This window comes from Orcinus orca, chromosome 19, assembly GCF_937001465.1.
Source record: "Orcinus orca chromosome 19, mOrcOrc1.1, whole genome shotgun sequence".
Classification (NCBI taxonomy): Eukaryota; Metazoa; Chordata; class Mammalia; order Artiodactyla; family Delphinidae; genus Orcinus; species Orcinus orca.
The window spans coordinates 50,065,237-50,082,889 of NC_064577.1; the positions used below are offsets into that span (position 1 = coordinate 50,065,237).

The 17,653-nt window shown below is 35.4% G+C and overlaps 1 protein-coding gene across 2 annotated transcripts in view; it reads right to left on the reverse strand.

The window, feature by feature from the left end:
• Positions 1–2,412: 2,412 nt before the first annotated feature.
• MED13 (mediator complex subunit 13) overlaps positions 2,413–17,653 on the reverse strand; it is a 95,310-nt gene continuing 80,069 nt past the window's right edge. For both annotated transcript variants that reach the window (XM_004271739.2, XM_033431635.2), the window contains exons 25-30: positions 13,825–13,983; positions 13,521–13,706; positions 11,372–11,520; positions 9,523–9,696; positions 6,790–6,890; positions 2,413–6,435 (exon numbers count right to left, since the gene is read on the reverse strand). In XM_004271739.2, coding sequence (XP_004271787.1) covers positions 6,303–6,435; positions 6,790–6,890; positions 9,523–9,696; positions 11,372–11,520; positions 13,521–13,706; positions 13,825–13,983 — 902 coding nt within the window. In that variant the 3' untranslated portion in view covers positions 2,413–6,302. The remainder of the gene's footprint in view (positions 6,436–6,789; positions 6,891–9,522; positions 9,697–11,371; positions 11,521–13,520; positions 13,707–13,824; positions 13,984–17,653) is intronic.

The following is a 17,653-nucleotide window of genomic DNA, read 5'->3' on the forward strand; positions in this document are numbered from 1 at the left end:
GTGCCCTTTGGACTTTTATACTCTTTAACTATACGTTCTTGGGGGCATGGGGAATTGACTTACCTGAACTAGTTGTTAACAGAGCAATACACCCTGAATATCTTGTTAAGGGACTTTTATACTCTTAACTATATGTTCTTGGGGGCATGGGGAATTGACTTATCTGAACCAGTTGTTAATAGAGCAATACACCCTGAATATCTTGTTAAGCAAAGCCTGAACATTTAACATGCCTGAGAGATAACGGTCCGTTTCCCTAGAAACTAACATTTCAAAGGTTATTTATTTACTACAAATAGCTTGAATAGAGCTCAAACAGCATTTCTACCTTTATCCTGAAGTAGATGTTCTGCCTCCAGACTTCTTAAAAACCTACAATGACCCTATAGCTCCAAATATTTAATAGTTCTGTAGTAACAATTTTGTCTTGGGCATATTTTGATAATAAAATCATTAAACAGAAAAAAAATTGTTAGAACATGTTGTAATTTTGATTCTAGAATTGTGATAAATGTATATTTGTACCTTTAGTAATAAGCTGATATTATTTCAAGTCACCTCATCAAGTTCATTAGCAAATACATACAGGTATACCTCGGAAACATTGTGGGTTTGGTTTCAGGCCACTGCAGTAAAGCAAATATAATGAAGCAAGTCACATGAAATTTTTGGTTTCCCAGTGCATGTAAAAGTTATGTTTACACTATACTGTAGTCTGTTAAGTATGCAACAGTATTATGTCTAAAAAAGCAATGTACATACCTTAATTTAAAAATACATTATTGCTAAAAAATGCTATCATCTGAGCCTATAGTACCAGTAACATCAAAGATCATTGATCATCGTAAGAAATATAATAATAAAGTTAAAAATATTGTGAGAATTACCAAAATGTGACACCGAGACACGAAGTGAGAAAATGCTGCTAGAAAAATGGCACTGATAGACTTAACGCAGGGTGCCACAAACCTTCAATTTGTAAAAAACCCATTATCTGCCAAGTACAATAAAGTGAAGTGCAGTAAAATGAGATATGCCTGTACTTACGTAAATAATGTGCTACTAATATCAAGATGCCAAGGTCACTTGCATGTGCAATATATTCCTTGTAGAACATTTCAAAATGTTCACCATATTCCATGATTTTACCTCTCAATCTGTAGTTCTTAATTCATATGGAGAACTTGGCAGAAGTTCTGCAAGAAAAGATTCCCAGGGATTCACTACCATCTTGAGCTTTCAAGTATTAGATTTTGCCATGATGTACCACAGTGGGTCACAATGTAAAAAGTATATTTGCCTAAGGTAGGGAACATGTCTGTCTCTAAGCAGCTTGAATTCTTAACAAATACTGAAGAAAAAATATCAGTAAGCCACTCAAAATAGGATTTTTCAGAGATTGGTTTTCAATACTTAAAACTACAAACAGTAAAGAAAGGGTGTATGTAGTTGGGCAACGAGTACCCCTCCCCCCCAAAAGCTTGACTTGCAGGTGTTTTTATTTATTTTAAATTATTTATTTATTTATTTGGCTGCACTGGGTCTTAGTTGCTGTACATGGGATCTATTTTTTTTAGTTGCAGCATGCAGGATCTAGTTCCCTGACCAGGGATCGAACCCGGGTCCCCTGCACTGGGAGCATGGAGTCTTAACCACTGGACCACCATGGAAGTCCCTGCTTTTTAACTTTAACATAAAGTTAAACTGTTTTAATAGTTAGAAAAAAAATCAGAGGTAATATAAACCATAAGACAAAAAAATTTTAAATAAATGTTCCAACAACATACAGGATTCTTTCTTTTTACTTCCGCTGTCAGAAACGATTTTAAAATGACCACAACAATTTTGGGATCTGTCCTTACTCAGCTTAAGTTTGGACAAAAATATTTTAAACAGAAGCTTATAAAAAATGCGCAGAGCTATTTTCAGTGGGTTGTTCATATGTGAACAACACTTTTCTGGGAGTTCCCTGGCAGTCCAGTGGTTAGGACTCTGTGCTTTCACTGCCAAAAGCCCAGGTTCAATCCCTGGTCCAGGAACTAAGATCCCCCAAGCTGTGCGGCACAGCCAAAAAAAAAAAACCCCACTTTTCTTATGTTTCAAAAACATCTGTGTGATTTAAAAGAGACACAATTAAGCTTTAAATATTTGAAGGTAACTTGTTTAGACTAGAAAACATATCAAACCGATCAGCCTAAAAGGAATTAATACGTAGGTACATATACAATTTTCCTGTATATTATACACCGAGGTATGATTAAAATCTTTAAAAAAATAAAATACTTCAGATGAAGAAATTGAAACTTCATTAGTCAGTTTTTAGGTTGCCCCTTTTCATTTATAAGTGACATAAAAATACTACTTTTTACACAAATTTAAGACAAATATTTTCAACAGAATGAGACACCACAATGAAGGCTTCATGAATAATTTATTCCATTTGAAGTTTTTTTTTTGTTTTTGTTTTTTTTAAAAAGTATAAACCTTTTCATTTCCTCAATCACAATTTGTACAACTCAGTGTTATGGCATTCGGCAGCAATAGTGTTTGTTCCTTCTTCTTTTTTTGTTGCGTTAAAGAAAAAAAAAAAGCAATTGGACCATATTAAATCTCACTGCTAAACAACTTTAAAACGCCCCTTCATAAAGTGACCAAGCTATTTTGAGAGAGTTGATGCGGACATGTCCAGTAATGACATTACAATTTGTAGTTTAAACTCAGTAACTTTAAGGTCCACAAATCCAGTTTACTTTGAAAACTAAAGCTATTTTAAAACTTCATGAATACATCAACCTGAGGAGTATTTTAGGTCCCAAATCCAGTTTTTAAATTAATACTCCACAAAAAAGAAAACATATATATAAAAATTTAAACACAGTTCTGGGCCCATTAAAACACCAAGAAAAATCGAAAGGTCAAGATTTCTAGCAGATTTTTTTGAGGGGTGGGGGGAAACAAAAAAAAATGTATGTCAAAAACATTTTTCCTTAATTTAGACAAACTAAACTCTTAAGAGGAAACCCAGACCAAAACATCACTCATGCAACATTAAATGTATTAACAGACTGATATGCGATGCCATAGTGGATGAATAGCAAATTATATGATGCAACAGCATTTAAAAACTTCCTTTTAATGTATTCAATTTGAACATTTTAAATAATGCAACATAGTACTTTGATACTACAGTATTAACATAGTGCTTGATTAAAGATCTGAAAATCTTTGTAGTAACACATTAAGTTAAAAAATTACCTCAGAAGGTAAATATGAAGACGAAAGGAGAATATTTTAATACAGTAATCTGTGCCATACTGACAATTGAGTACAAATACAGCTGAGGATAGTTGACTAAGTAGTAAGAGCTTAATTTTAGTGGTTTAAGAAAAGTTAGAAAGATTTAAAAATTACAGCTACTTTAAAATTTAAGGATTACATATAAGTACACTTGGTGGCCTTCTGGCCAAACAATAAGGTGTACAGAAATTTATTCATACAGTGTTAATTCACAGTCCTGATAACTGAATGGCTTGCATAAGAAAGGTATGGCTAGATGTTTCTCACTGGCTGGAAGCAGACATTATATAACTAATCTTTTAAAATGCCAAAATATTCAACTCCCACCCTGCTTTGTAATGGATAACTGCACAAAAAACAGACATTAGCATTGTAACAAAGAAGTCAAGGTGTTGGTGATCAACTGGTATAAAGTATATTACTTTGCTTACCTATTTAAACAAAACAAAACTACCCATACTTGTCTGTGACAGTACATTAGTAGTCAGATCCATCATCCTGCATGAAAGGCTTAATTTATTTTTTTTTCCTGAACCAAATCTCCTGACCTTTTCTAATGGCTATTTAATAATTTTCTATTTGAGTGTGAATTTATATATGAAGGGCAAAAAAAATCTTATCAGTAAATCCTGTATATTTGGGAACTATTCCCTGATTCCCAGATAAAAAGGAATTGTATAATGGGTTCCTTCCTTATGGCTCCATATAAAAGAAACTATCAGGGAATAATTTTTTAAAAATCTGTTTTCAAACTGAGGTGTGGTTACTTTGGCTAGTGATTTAAACAATTGAGAATACAGCTTTTATTTGTAAGAGTCACTATTGAGTTAATAAAATATATAAAAAAGGATACTGTTTTAATAGAAATTCCAAATAAGCATCTTTCCCCTCAAATCTCAGACAAGTTTTTTTTTAAAGTACAGAACAAAATATGCCAACATAATCTGTAGTGTGTTAGCATAATTTAAGAACAAATGCAGAGATGTGATCTTTAAATTTTAACTTCAAAATATGCTGACCATTGGGATTGCATTATAATTTTGAAGAAATGATCAAAAACCTCTGTCACCAATTGTTTTTTTCTATAGGAAAAACAAGACTTGCTAATGTTTCAATATACACAATTTGAAGAAATTATATTGTTCATAAGAAAGTGATATTTAAGCTAAGCATATAGTATTTACAAAACAAGTTTCAGTTAAAAAAACAAAAGCCAACCAAAAAACAACAAAACATACCAAATTACAGTTTTGTAAATACAATCAATTTTGTCCTTGTAGAGAATTAGTGAACATACAAATTCAAAATTTAGCTAGACTGCTTCCAAGAAAGACAGGTAGACTTGGCGACTGTGAATTCAAGTCAGCGACACAGGTAGGAGGCTAACTTGGACTCTCTTGTGAGCAGCACTGTAGAAAGGATTTTTTAAGGGGATAAAGCCTGCATAGAAGCAGTTATCTTGGCATGTGCAAACAAGAAGAGGGAAAGCTGTATTGAAGGAAGGGGTGAATTAAAGTCCCTAAAATTCAAGTCCCTTCTTTAGGGAGGTGAGAACCTCCTTGGCATATGCCCTGCCTTAATCTGAGCTGTGTTACAGAAAAGTACAGACTCTGGTGTTTGGGACTGCCATCTCCAAACCAAGAAAATTAAATAAATAAAAAGGCAAAAGGAAACAGGTTAAGTTTAGAAAATGGTTCTTTAACTAGTGGAATAGTCTGAATACCAGAATTCACTGAGGATCTATTTACACCACAGTTTGATTGCACTCACACATCCATACATATGCATACTCTCACACACATTCCCAATCTTTAATTAAAAAAAAAAAAGTCAATCAAGAGTGACTGCTCTTAAAATAATTTGTAAAATGCCTAGAGCTGGGCTAAATTTCAACCTTATAGCAGATCCTGAAGATAATTTTCATAAGTAATAATATTCCCATGCCTAGATGTGCCACTGTTAAAACAACAACAAAAAATGTAAGCATGTAACATTAAACACCAAAATTAGTTTAAGCATTCAGTAGCAAATGTTTTTCTTGTAAAACTAAGTTTCTTTCACTGGAAATGGCCTGAAATATTAGTCATAGCCCTAAACCATAGTACAAAATATAACTGAAGAATTCTCATTTTATTCTAAGTTAAACCACCTAACAATATCACTTGTATATTGCCATCATGTTATTCTGTAAAGGTGTGACTGATATATAAAATGTTGTAAGACCTGGTACCTTTTCAATTTATAAACACAGTGAACTTCATTACTGTACATGTACTCTGCAACTACAGCTTAGCTGTAAATCCTCCACACACAATGGTATGGACATTATTCCCCCTCTATCCCCATTAAACTGTACATCAAGACAATACAAATTTACTGTCCCACCCACCCCCTTACAAAAAAATAATACTCTAAAAGCAACCCTACTGCAACTTTTTAATTAAGACGATTACATATATTTTAGACCAATTGCTTTAAAGCAAGAAGGCAGTATAAACCTTCTAGGAAAATTTTTATAAAAGAGGTTAAGAAATATAAGACAATTTATACATTTAAAAACTTACAATAAATAAGAGATGCAGGCATTTTGAATACTAGATACTATAATCCAATACAAGAACATCTTGATGTTCTGAAGCCATATGTTGAAATTCATTGTTCCTCATGTTTCCTTCTCCATGCTTTTAATATTCATTTAACATGACTGGGTACTATGGCTCATTACTTTTCACAAATACTGTGACTGGAAAAAAAAGGTTAATTTTGCTACGAAAATGTTATAATACGCTTTGTATGATCAGTCATCATCCTAAAGAGTTCAGTATAGTCAATGAAAAATAACAGGGTTATCGCCCATACCCCCAAGTCAAAACAATATTTGTTGAAGTAATAAGAATTAGACCCCATCACAAATGACTTTCACTGAGAAGATAATTGTAACTTAATCTTGCAGCGAAATATCTTTTTCCCTTGTTCTTTTCTTGCACAGTTCCATCAAATGAAGATCACAGCATATTCATGATAAAGTTATATAACTGATTCAGCACCACAAAATGAATTGGGAGACATGAGCGTCTGTCCTGGATTGCAGGGTCACAGGTTAGCCAGGAGAGTGCATTGTACTGTTCCAAAACAAACCTGAAAAGCAAGTAAACTATGTAAGTCACGTGTTTACTTGCACTTTAAATTCTGGAAGCAATTTCCAATGATGGCATCTAAGATTCAAAGTCAATTTAAAGAAAAAAGTGGAAGGTATGAAATAGAGAGTCTTGAGGAGACTAAAGAAAACTGATTTTCATTAAAATTGTTCTCAAAAGTAGACTACACGTGTTAGAAAGAAAAGCACTCACTCTGAATGATATATAATTCATCTAGCAATCCAAGGGTGCATAACTGTAAACTACCACCAAAAATGAGAAAAATACATAAGGATCAACATTGTATTCTTGCAAAGTTGTTATGGAGAACTCTTAATGGTAAAAAGAGCTGTACCTGAGGACATCTGAAGTCTGATTTGAGTCAAGTGGGTGGGAGTGTTTACTGTGAAGCAGCTCGTCAGATTGCACTGAAGGCACGTGGAGGTGCAAAGAGGCCTAAAAAATAACAGGTAATCAGTCAGCCAAATGGAAAAGATCTGTTGGTTTTACCTTATTCTCGCAAGGTCTCTTCCTTGATGAAATACATTTTAGATCTATGTAATGAATGGGAGCCACTATAAACATGTTTGATCTTCTTCTTTAATTCATTACATAAGTAATTTTTAAGTGTGAACTTAAAACTTTTTCAGCTTTATTGCTTTTGAGACCGCATAATAATCCTGAAAAAGGATCTCTAATTATTTGCTAAGTGTAACCTGCCTAGATATGTAAAGTAAATGTTTAAGAAAGCACAAAATTGATAAACCTGAGTACAGTCTCTAGGTTACATAGACTGTGCAAATTAACCTAGGCCTAGCAATGAAAACAGTAATAGAAGTAAGCATATGCAAATATTTTACTTAGGAAGTGATAAACCTTAAGCAGAGCTACCTCTGGTGGAATTGTGAGCACAGATGCATTCCTTTGCCCACTCAATTTCACAATGGAGGCTTAATAACAACTGGCACACCCATTTAGGTATGGCAATGAAGAATGAAAGAAAGGAATGTGGTACTCGTTTCACATTTCAGTTCCACGACCAGGGATCAAACCCGAGCCCCCTGCAATGGAAGTGCACAGTCCTAACCACTGGACCACCAGGGAAGTCCCTGTAGAAACTCTTGACAGGTCTCACTCTGTATACTACTGTAAAAGGTACTATTTTATATTTAGGTGTTCTCTCCTCTACAATTGTAATATACGTATAAAATCTTGTTGTATATTCAGAAATATAACCAAAAATATGTTTCAACTGCCCATAAACTCTTGATTTGAGTTATAAGCAAACGTCTCTCATGTGGCAGATCACTACAAATAAATGAATGTACTTAGTACCAGTGCTCTAATTTCAATGATAAAAAGATTTTTTAATCATCTAGGTAACAACCTATTTTTTTCCCAAGCCAAGAGAAACATACCAGATGGTTTTATTTGCCTATGGTATAGAAATAAAATGGGATGTATGAAAACAAAAGGTGAACAAAATTATGGTAAGTTATGCCTTACCTGATAATTCAGACCAGAAGTCCTAATCTTGTTACACTGTATCTGAGGGTGAATGCCCACTTTACACTATCCTCTCTGCAAATATTGAGTAGAAAAGAATCTGGATAGTCCCTTGGACTTTTTGTGAAGTGGTGTTTCTTAAAAATATGTTCTGTGAAACACTATTAATAGGTGTTACCCTTTTCCTGTGTATTAAAGTAAGTTTGGTGGTAAATGGCAGGTAAACAATGTTATTTGCTGCTGTTTTTCAGAGCTTTTAATGTGTGTTCTAACAACAAAAGGGGGGTGGGGGCAGAAAGCACATGTAGCACTTCCGAAAGCACCGAAGAACACTTTGTTTTGTAGAAACTCCAAGGTTTACTATGATGCAGAAACCCCCTTGGGAATATGTTCTTGTAATGAGATCTGTATAGACCATTGCACAAAGAATAGACTGGAAGAGGAAGAAAAGTCATATGCTAGAACTATTACCTTGGCCAACACTCTCTAATTATATTACCTCACTAATAGTCAATTCAGATCAACAGCTCTTGTATTCTTCATGAATGTGCCACAGCAATTCATTGCTTAATCACAAATGTCACTGACTCAATGGTATGTGAGCCAAGGGAACCAAGATTTAATAGCAACAGGCTTAAAAGACAGCAACAAGCCTATTGGTTAAAGTAACCACTAAAATATAACCCTAAAAAACTAAAGCATACTATTCAATTTTTACCCTACAAATAAAAATCAGCTGGCAAGTAGTTAAGTTAGCATGATTTATGGACTAAATCAGTCAACTTCTGGTGGGTTTACATAAGTGAAATCAGATCTAAATTTGTTATTTTGGAATAGGAGTAGTAGCAGCAGGAACAAACTCTAGATAGGGCTTTCACGTCTCGTTTTACCATTTTATGATTTATCTCAACCTTGTTATATCACTTGCTAATGAATTTGTTTCGATAAAATAAGTCACTGTGGGTCTGAGAATCTCATTACTTGAAAACCACTCAATAGTTTTAACAGCAATTTACACAAAGCTAGAAAGCTTTTTTAAGGAGGTAGTAAATGGATCTAAATATCAAATATTTTTACAAAGATTATGAAACCTTTAATTCCCAAAATGAGGCATAACAGGAGTGCAGAATGACATAATTCAAAGAATAATACTATATAATCATGAAAAGATCCGGGTTTTAATCTTGAGTCTACTACCAATTTATGACTTTGGACAAATGAGTTTTCCTGAACTTTTAATATGCTCACCGAGAAAATGAAGAAGTTAGATTAAGGGTAATATAAGGTTTCTCCCAGCTCTAAACGTCTGTATGTGCAGCTGAAAATAACTAAGAGTAAGGGTCCCAGAAATTCGATTTAAAGTTATTTAAAGGTTTAAACTTAATATGAATTTAAGAATTACAGTTGTTTCATAATTAGATTCATAATTCTCTCTGTAATCTTGTCTAGAGAGTCGTATATGGCAATGCATTTAAGACCTCAGACAAAAGTTACAAGAGTTCAAAACGCCACTTCTCTGTTTCTTAGGACTTAAGCCGTCAATTAGGAATTGGCAAAAAAAAAAAAAAAAAAAAAGCAATACCTTAAGAAAAAGGGGACACTGATATTGTGCTTGAGGACATGCTGACCAGAACCAGTCAGGTAACGGACCCGCTTTGGCAGTTGATACAAAGTAACCAAGGGCCAATGGTTGCTGAAGAATATTAGTTACTTCATCATGAGATTCTGTTGAAAGTAGCCGATCAGTACCCTGACCCTTAAAAAGACAAAATTAAAACTGTGTTAGTTCATTTGATATAGCTAGCACTAGCTATAAATACAGAATGGTTTATGGCAATCAGTCTCATTATTTTATTACTTCAATTTAAAATATACTGAAGGATATTTTAGAAAGTCAATTGCTATGTATCATAATTCGCATTAAATAATGAGTTTTAAGAGTTGCATGAGGAAATGAATATGCCAAGTATTTAACAAGTTTGTATTATTATGTCAAGCCCGTGTTCAGTGTGTGTGTATATAAACCTTTGCATCTGACTGAAAAATACAAAATACTCAATGAACTTTCTTATTTCCTAATACGCCCTCAACTAATTCCTGACCATCACACCCCAATCTAAAAGGTGGATTAAATTTAGCTTTGTTTATCTAGCACTATCTATAAAATGCAGTTAATAGTGTTTTGGAAAGAAATATGGCAACATGAAGAGCCAACTATTAAAGTGATGCTCATATCCTTTAGATTAGTCAATGCATTCTTTGGTATTTATTTTAAGGAAACATAAAAAGAAAAAAAATGATATACATGGAAATGCTCTTTGCAATTATTACCTAAAACAGAAAAAAATAAAAGACTTAAATGTCCAACGTTTGGGGAATGATAAAACAAATTATGGTAAAGCAACAATGTAACATTAAAAAGCTGGTAAGGGAACTCCCTGGTGGTCCAGTGGTTAGGACTCCATGCTTCCACTGCAGGGGTACACGTGTTTGATCCCTGGTCGGGGAACTAAGATCCTGCAAGCTGAGTGGCCAAAAATAAAAAATATAAAAAGCTGCTTACACTTTTTGAAAGCTGCAACATGTGAAAGGAAGGTAATTTGCTAAAAGCAAAAATGGTTTCTGGGAATTCCCTGGAGGTCCAGTGATTAGGACCCCACACTTTCACTGACGAGGGCGCGGGTTCAATCCTGGTCTGGGAACTAAGATCTCGCAAGCTGCACAGAGCAGCCAAAAAAAAGGTAAAACTGATTTTAGTAAAGAGGTATGCTTCTCCTTATATATTTTTTCTCTTTTTTCTGTAATCTCATTTCTTTCCAGTTAAAAAAGAAAAAGGAGGAAGGTAAGGTTGGACAAAGATGCTTTATTTTAAACTTATGTACATTACAATAATCAAATAACCACTATATATAATTTCTTTCAAATAATGATGTTATTCAAATGAAGCCCAATTAGTTTTGAGTTCAAATAGAATGACATGACAGCCTGCTTCCATAGCTGCTAAAAATAAGGGGGGGCGGGGGCGGGGCGCATGTGAGAGTCTGTTTTTTCTGTTCTTATTAGAAAATTATTTCCTTTATGTTCCTTGTCACAGCCCTGATACGAATGGCAGCTCTTAGAGTAATATACTGATTCTCAGATAATATAATCCTATATCCTGCTATGGTGAAGTAGCAGGAAAACTATAAATATAAAAGGATTAATGCCAAGTAGTCTAGAAAATACAAAGTCCGAGAAAGCAGAACCTTAGAGACTCTCTTAATAACGTACAACTCAACATACTGATGTCTCTAAGGTAGAAGTACATGAATGTACTGCTGTAATGCTCTGGCTAATTTTCAAGGAAAAAAAGTGTTCTATTTCATTGATATAATCCATTACTAAGTTAATGAATGAAACTTAGATAAACTGAACTTTTATAACAAGGTTACCTTGCCAGCATCACCTCCATGGGGGTAATGAGATCCTGGAGAATGAACAGGAGATCCCGTTGGAGATGCAGGAAGGATATTAATGATATCAGGGTCAAGATCATCTCCTGTGTCTAGCAAATCAAAGATACCCATTCCATCTGCTCCATCTATATAGGAGGAAGAAAAAAATTAAATACTCCATTTTTCATATCCTATGGTCATTTACAGGAGAGAGTTAATGGACTTTAACCAAAATGAGTTAATCAACATCTACCGAATGTCTACTATGTGCCAACTATTGTGCTGGGAGCCAAATAATCAACTATGCATAAATAAGCATGTGGTAGTCTGAATAATGGCCCCCCAAAGATGTCCAAATCCTTATCCCAGGAATCTGTGAATATGTTACCATAAAGAACTTTGCAGATGTGATCAAGCTAAAGATCTTGAAATGGGGAGATTATTCTGGATTATCCAGGTGGGTCCAATGTAATCACAGGGGTCCTAGTAAGAGGGAGGCAGTACCATTAAGAGTCAGTGAAGATGTGACTATACTAAACTGCTGGCACTGAAGATGGAAAAAGGGGCCATGAGAAAGAGATGTAGGTGGTCTCTAGAAGCTGGCAAAGGCAAGCAAACAGATTCTCCCTTACGGCCTCTAGAAAGAACCAACCCTGCAGACACCTTGACTTTATAGCCCAGTAAGACTGAGTTTGGGACTTCTGACTTCCAGAACTGTAAGACAGTGTGTGTTGTTTTAAGCCACGAACTATCTGGTAATTTGTTACAAATAGCAATAGGAAACTAATACAAATGCTGGAAATGAAAACATATTTACAATGAGACCATTCCCGACTAATTCCTAAATTCTTTACTATTAAAATATTCAAGTTACTGTATAACACACTAAAAGAGGAGAATAATTAATACCCATACTTGTGATTTTAGAGAGATGCCATTTTCTAAGGTAACCACTCAGAGCAACAATGGAATATCACTTATTTTCTCTTCTTCTAAAATGCAATCAATAGGTTCATCTAGAAAACTTACAAATTACTATATTATTCTGGCAAATCAAAACACAAAAGAATATAAAATGACCTGCAAAGTTCATGTACAGGTAACTCAACAGCACATACATAAACCTGTACATTGGGACTTCCCTGGTGGCGCAGTGGTTGGGAATCCGCCTGCCAGTGCAGGGGACACTGGTTCGAGCCCTGGTCCGGGAGGATCCCACATGCCATGGAGTGACTGGGCCCGTGAGCCACAGCTACTGAGCCTGCGCGTCTGGAGCCTGTGCTCTGCAACAGGAGAGGCTGTGATAGTGAGAGGCCCATGCACCAGGATGAAGAGTGACCCCACTTGCCACAACTAGGGAAAGCCCTTGCACAGAAACGAAGACCCAACACAGCAAAAATTAATTAATTAATTAATAAACTCCTACCCCCGACATCATCTTAAAAAAAAAAAAACCTGTACAAATATTTTATGATCCATGTTGACTTTTAAAATAAGTAAACATTTATGGGATAATTCATAGCACTAGTTCTGATATCAATAAGGTAGAAGAATGGCTGTTTCCTGTTGCACTTCAACAAATTACCACAAACTCGCTGACGTGAAACAACATACATTATTCTCTTACAGTTCTGGGGGCGAGAAGTCCAAAATCAGTTTTATTGGGTTGAAATCAAAGTGTTAGTCATTAGGCCAAAATGAAGGTACTGGCAGGGCTATGTTCTCCCTTGAGGCTCCAGGGGAAAATCAGTTTCCGTGTCTTTTCCAGCATCTAGATCCATCTTCAAGGTCAGCGGCATAGTCATTTCTCTCTGACTTTGCTTTCCTCTGTTTCCACCACATGCCCTTCTCCTCTTTTGTGTACAGTCAAATTTCTCTCTATCTCCCTCTTATAAGAATCTGTAAGATTGCATTTTGGGCCCACCTGCATAAGCCAGGGTAATCTCTCCATCTTAGGATCCTTAATTTAATCAGATCTGCAAGTCTTTTTTTTAGGTGGGGGAGAGGGAATATAAGGTAACATTCACAGGTTTCAGGAACATTCACAGCACACAGATGTTTTGGGAGGTATTATCCACCCTATAATCAGCCACAATCATCCAGATTTATTTTATATTTGCAAACCTGTACAGAACAATCCACCTACCATTGTTGGGATTGAAAGCTAAGTCCAAATTTTCAGTGGTATAAGTAGCTGAAGCTACTTGCACAGAAGCAGAAGTAGGAAACACAAGTATATGAGTACATGATGTATCCTGTGGGGTGTTAAGCTGAGACGTCTGCATGTTTAGAGTGGTGCTTCTTCCAAATACAGAACCAGTTGACACAGAATCTGGAAAGAAAATGAAAGGTATTTTTTTCTTTTAATAAATGAAAAATCGATTTTACAAAATACGTAGAAACTTAAGTGCATAAAGAATTAAATCTGATATAAACTAAAGATAGCTAACCTGGCATAATAACAAAAGAGCCCTGGGGTTCCATTGCTACCAAGCAAGCACTGAGAATGCTGGGAGAGTCTGCAGCAGATATACCACACATTCTACACATGTCTTTCAGCCTTTTACTTAGGGACTGCAAGTTTCGACGACTCAGCAAACAGCTCCAATCTGTGGGTATCAACAGTAAAAAAAAAAAAAAAGAAAATATCTAAAGTAACAGCATTGTTAACACTATAGAACAAAAAGTTAAAACCTAATGGTTTTAAAATTAATGTATTCTTCAAGAGTCATCATTAAGTCAAAAAACTCTTATTGCTGACTTTACTCAACATCCTTTATCCCAACTTTAATGTACATTAATATCAATTAGGACCTGCTGAACACAGGATGAGTTGCACACTAAACAGAAAGGGGGAAAAAATGGAAGATGACAAGAATAGTAGTAATAACACTGATATAAAGTTCCAATATGTCCTTTTAAAATCTAAGTTAAGCCATTTGTGGACTGGACATATGTGGTTACTCTTTAAAAACACAACAAAAAACTAGATTTTTATAACCTTTGCATTTTATTCAGTACCTATTCCGAGATATGGTCAGAATAGTATATGAATTAACATAAAACAGAAATTAACCATTCTCCTGCAAAGTATGGCTTACAAACAGCAGAAGCAAGAAGAACTACAATCCTGCAGCTTGTGGATCAAAAACCACATTCACAGAAAGACAGACAAGATGAAAAGGCAGAGGGCTATGTACCAGATGAAGGAACAAGATAAAACCCCAGAAAAACAACTAAATGAAGTGGAGATAGGCAGCCTTCCAGAAAAAGAATTCAGAATAATGATAGTGAAATGATCCAGGACCTCAGAAAAAGAATGGGGGCAAAGATCACGAAGATGCAAGAAATGTTTCACAAAGACCTAGAAGAATTAAAAGAACAAACAAACAGAGAAGAACAATAAAATAAATGAAATGAAAACTGCACTAGAAGGAATCAATAGCAGAATAACGGAGGCAGAAGAATGGATAAGTGACCTGGAAGACAGAATGGTGGACTTCACTGCTGCAGAACAGAATAAAGAAAAGAGAATGAAAAGAAATGAAGACAGCCTAAGAGACCTCTGGGACAACATTAAATGCACCAACATTCGCTTTATAAGGGTCCCAGAAGGAGAAGAGAGAAAGGACCCGAGAAAATATCTGAAGACATTATAGTGGAAAACTTCCCTAACACGGGAAAGGAAATAGTCCAGGAAGCACAGCGAGTCCCATACAGGATAAACCCAAGGAGAAACACGCCAAGACATACAGTAATCAAACTGGCAAAAATTAAAGGCAAAGAAAAATTATTGAAAGCAGCAAGGGAAAAACGACAAACAACATACCAGGGAACTCCCACAAGGTTAACCGCTGATTTCTTAGCAGAAACTCTACAAGCCAGAAGGGAGTGGCATGATATACTTAAAGTGATGAAAGGGAAGAACCTACAACCAAGATCACTCTACCCGGCAAGGATCTCATTCAGATTCGATGGAGAAATCAAAAGCTTTACAGGCAAGCAAAAACTAAGAGAATTCAGCACCACCAAGCCAGCTCTACAACAAATGCTAAAGGAACTTAAGTGGGAAACACAAGAGAAGAAAAGGACCTAAAAAAACAAACCCAAAACAATTAAGAAAATGGTCATGGGAACATACATATCGATAATTAACTTAAACGTGAATGCATTAAATGCTCCAACCAAAAGACACAGGCTTGATGAATGAATACAAAAACAAGACCCATATATATGCTGCCTACAAAAGACCCACTTCAGACCTAGGGACACATACAGACTGAAAGTGAGGGGATGGAAAAAGATATTCCATGCAAATGGAAATCAAAAGAAAGCTGGAGTAGCAATATTCATATCTGATAAAATAGACTTTAAAATAAAGAATGTGACAAGGAAGGACACTACATAATGATCAAGGGATCAATCCAAGAAGAAGATATAACAATTATAAATATACATGCACCCAACATAGGAGCACCTCGATACATAAGGCAACTACTAACAGCTATAAAAGAGAAAATCGACAGTAACACAATAACAGTGGGGGACTTTAACACCTCACTTACACCAATGGACAGATCATCCAAAATGAAAATAAATAAGGAAACAGAAGCTTTAAATGACACAACAGACCAGATAGATTCAATTGATATTTATAGGTCATTCCATCTGAAAACAGCAGATTACACTTTCTCCTCAAGGGTGCACAGAACATTCTCCAGGATAGATCACATATTGGGTCACAAATCAAGCCTCAGTAAATTTAAGAAAATTGAAATCATAGCAAGCATCTTTTCTGACCACAATGCTATGAGATTAGAAATCAATTACAGGGACAAAAAGCCTAAAAAACACAAACACATGGAGGCTAAACAATACGTTACTAAACAACCAAGAGATCACTGAAAAAATCAAAGAGGAAATCAAAAAATACCTAGAGACAAATGACAATGAAAACACGACAATCCAAAACCTATGGGATGCAGCAAAAGCAGTTCTAAGAGGGATGTTTATGGTTATAAAGCCTACCTCAAGAAACAAGAAAAATCTCAAACAATCTAACCTTACACCTAAAGGAACTAGAGAAAAAAGAACAAACAAAACCCAAAGTTAGGGACTTCCCTGGTGGCACAGTGGTTAAGAATCCACCTGCCAATGCAGGGAAGAGAGGTTCAAGCCCTGGTCCGGGAAGATCCCACATGCCACGGAGCAACTAAGTCTGTGTGCCACAACTACTGAGCCCGTGACCCACAACTACTGAAGCCTGCATGTCTACAGCCCATGCTATGTAACATGAGAAGCCACTGCAATGAGAAGCCCTTGCACAACCACAAAGAGTAGCCCCTGCTCACTGCAACTAGAGAAAGCCCGTGCACAGCAATGAAGACCCACCCAGTGCAGCCAAAAATAAATACATTTATTTTAAAAAAAACAAAAAAACAAAAAAACCCAAAGTTAGCAGAGGGAAGAAATCATAAAGATCAGAGCAGAAATAAATGAAATAGAAACAAAGAAAACAATAGTAAAGATTAATAAAACTAAAAGCTGGTTCTTTGAGAAGATAAACAAAATTGATAAACCATTAGCCAGACTCATCAAGAAAAAGAGGGAAAGGACTCAAATCAATAAAATTAGAAATGAAAAAGGAGAAGCTACAACAGACACCGCAGAAATACAAAACATCCTAAGAGACTACTACAAGCAACTCTATGCCAATAAAATGGACAACCGGGAAGAAATGACAACTTCTTAGAAAGATATAACTTCCCAAGACTGAACCAGGAAGAAATAGAAAATATGAACAGAACAATCACAAGTAATGAAACTGTGATTAAAAATCTTCCAACAAACAAAGTCCAGGACCAGATGACTTCACAGGTGAAGTCTATCAAACATTTAGAGAAGAGTTAACACCCAACCTTCTCAAACTCTTCCAAAAAATTGCAGAGGAAGTAACACTCCCAAACTCATTCTATGAGGCAACCATCACCCTGATACCAACAGCAGACAAAGATACTACAAAATAAGAAAATTATAGACCAATAACACTGATGAATACAGATGCAAAAATCCTCAACAAAATACTAGCAAACAGAATCTAACAACACATTAAAAGGATCATACACCATGATCAAGTGGGATTTATCTCAGGGATGCAAGGATTCTTCAATATATGCAAATCAATGTGATACACCATATTAACAAACTGAAGAATAAAAACCATATGATCATCTCAATAGATGCAGAAAAAGCTTTTGACAAAATTCAACACTCATTTAT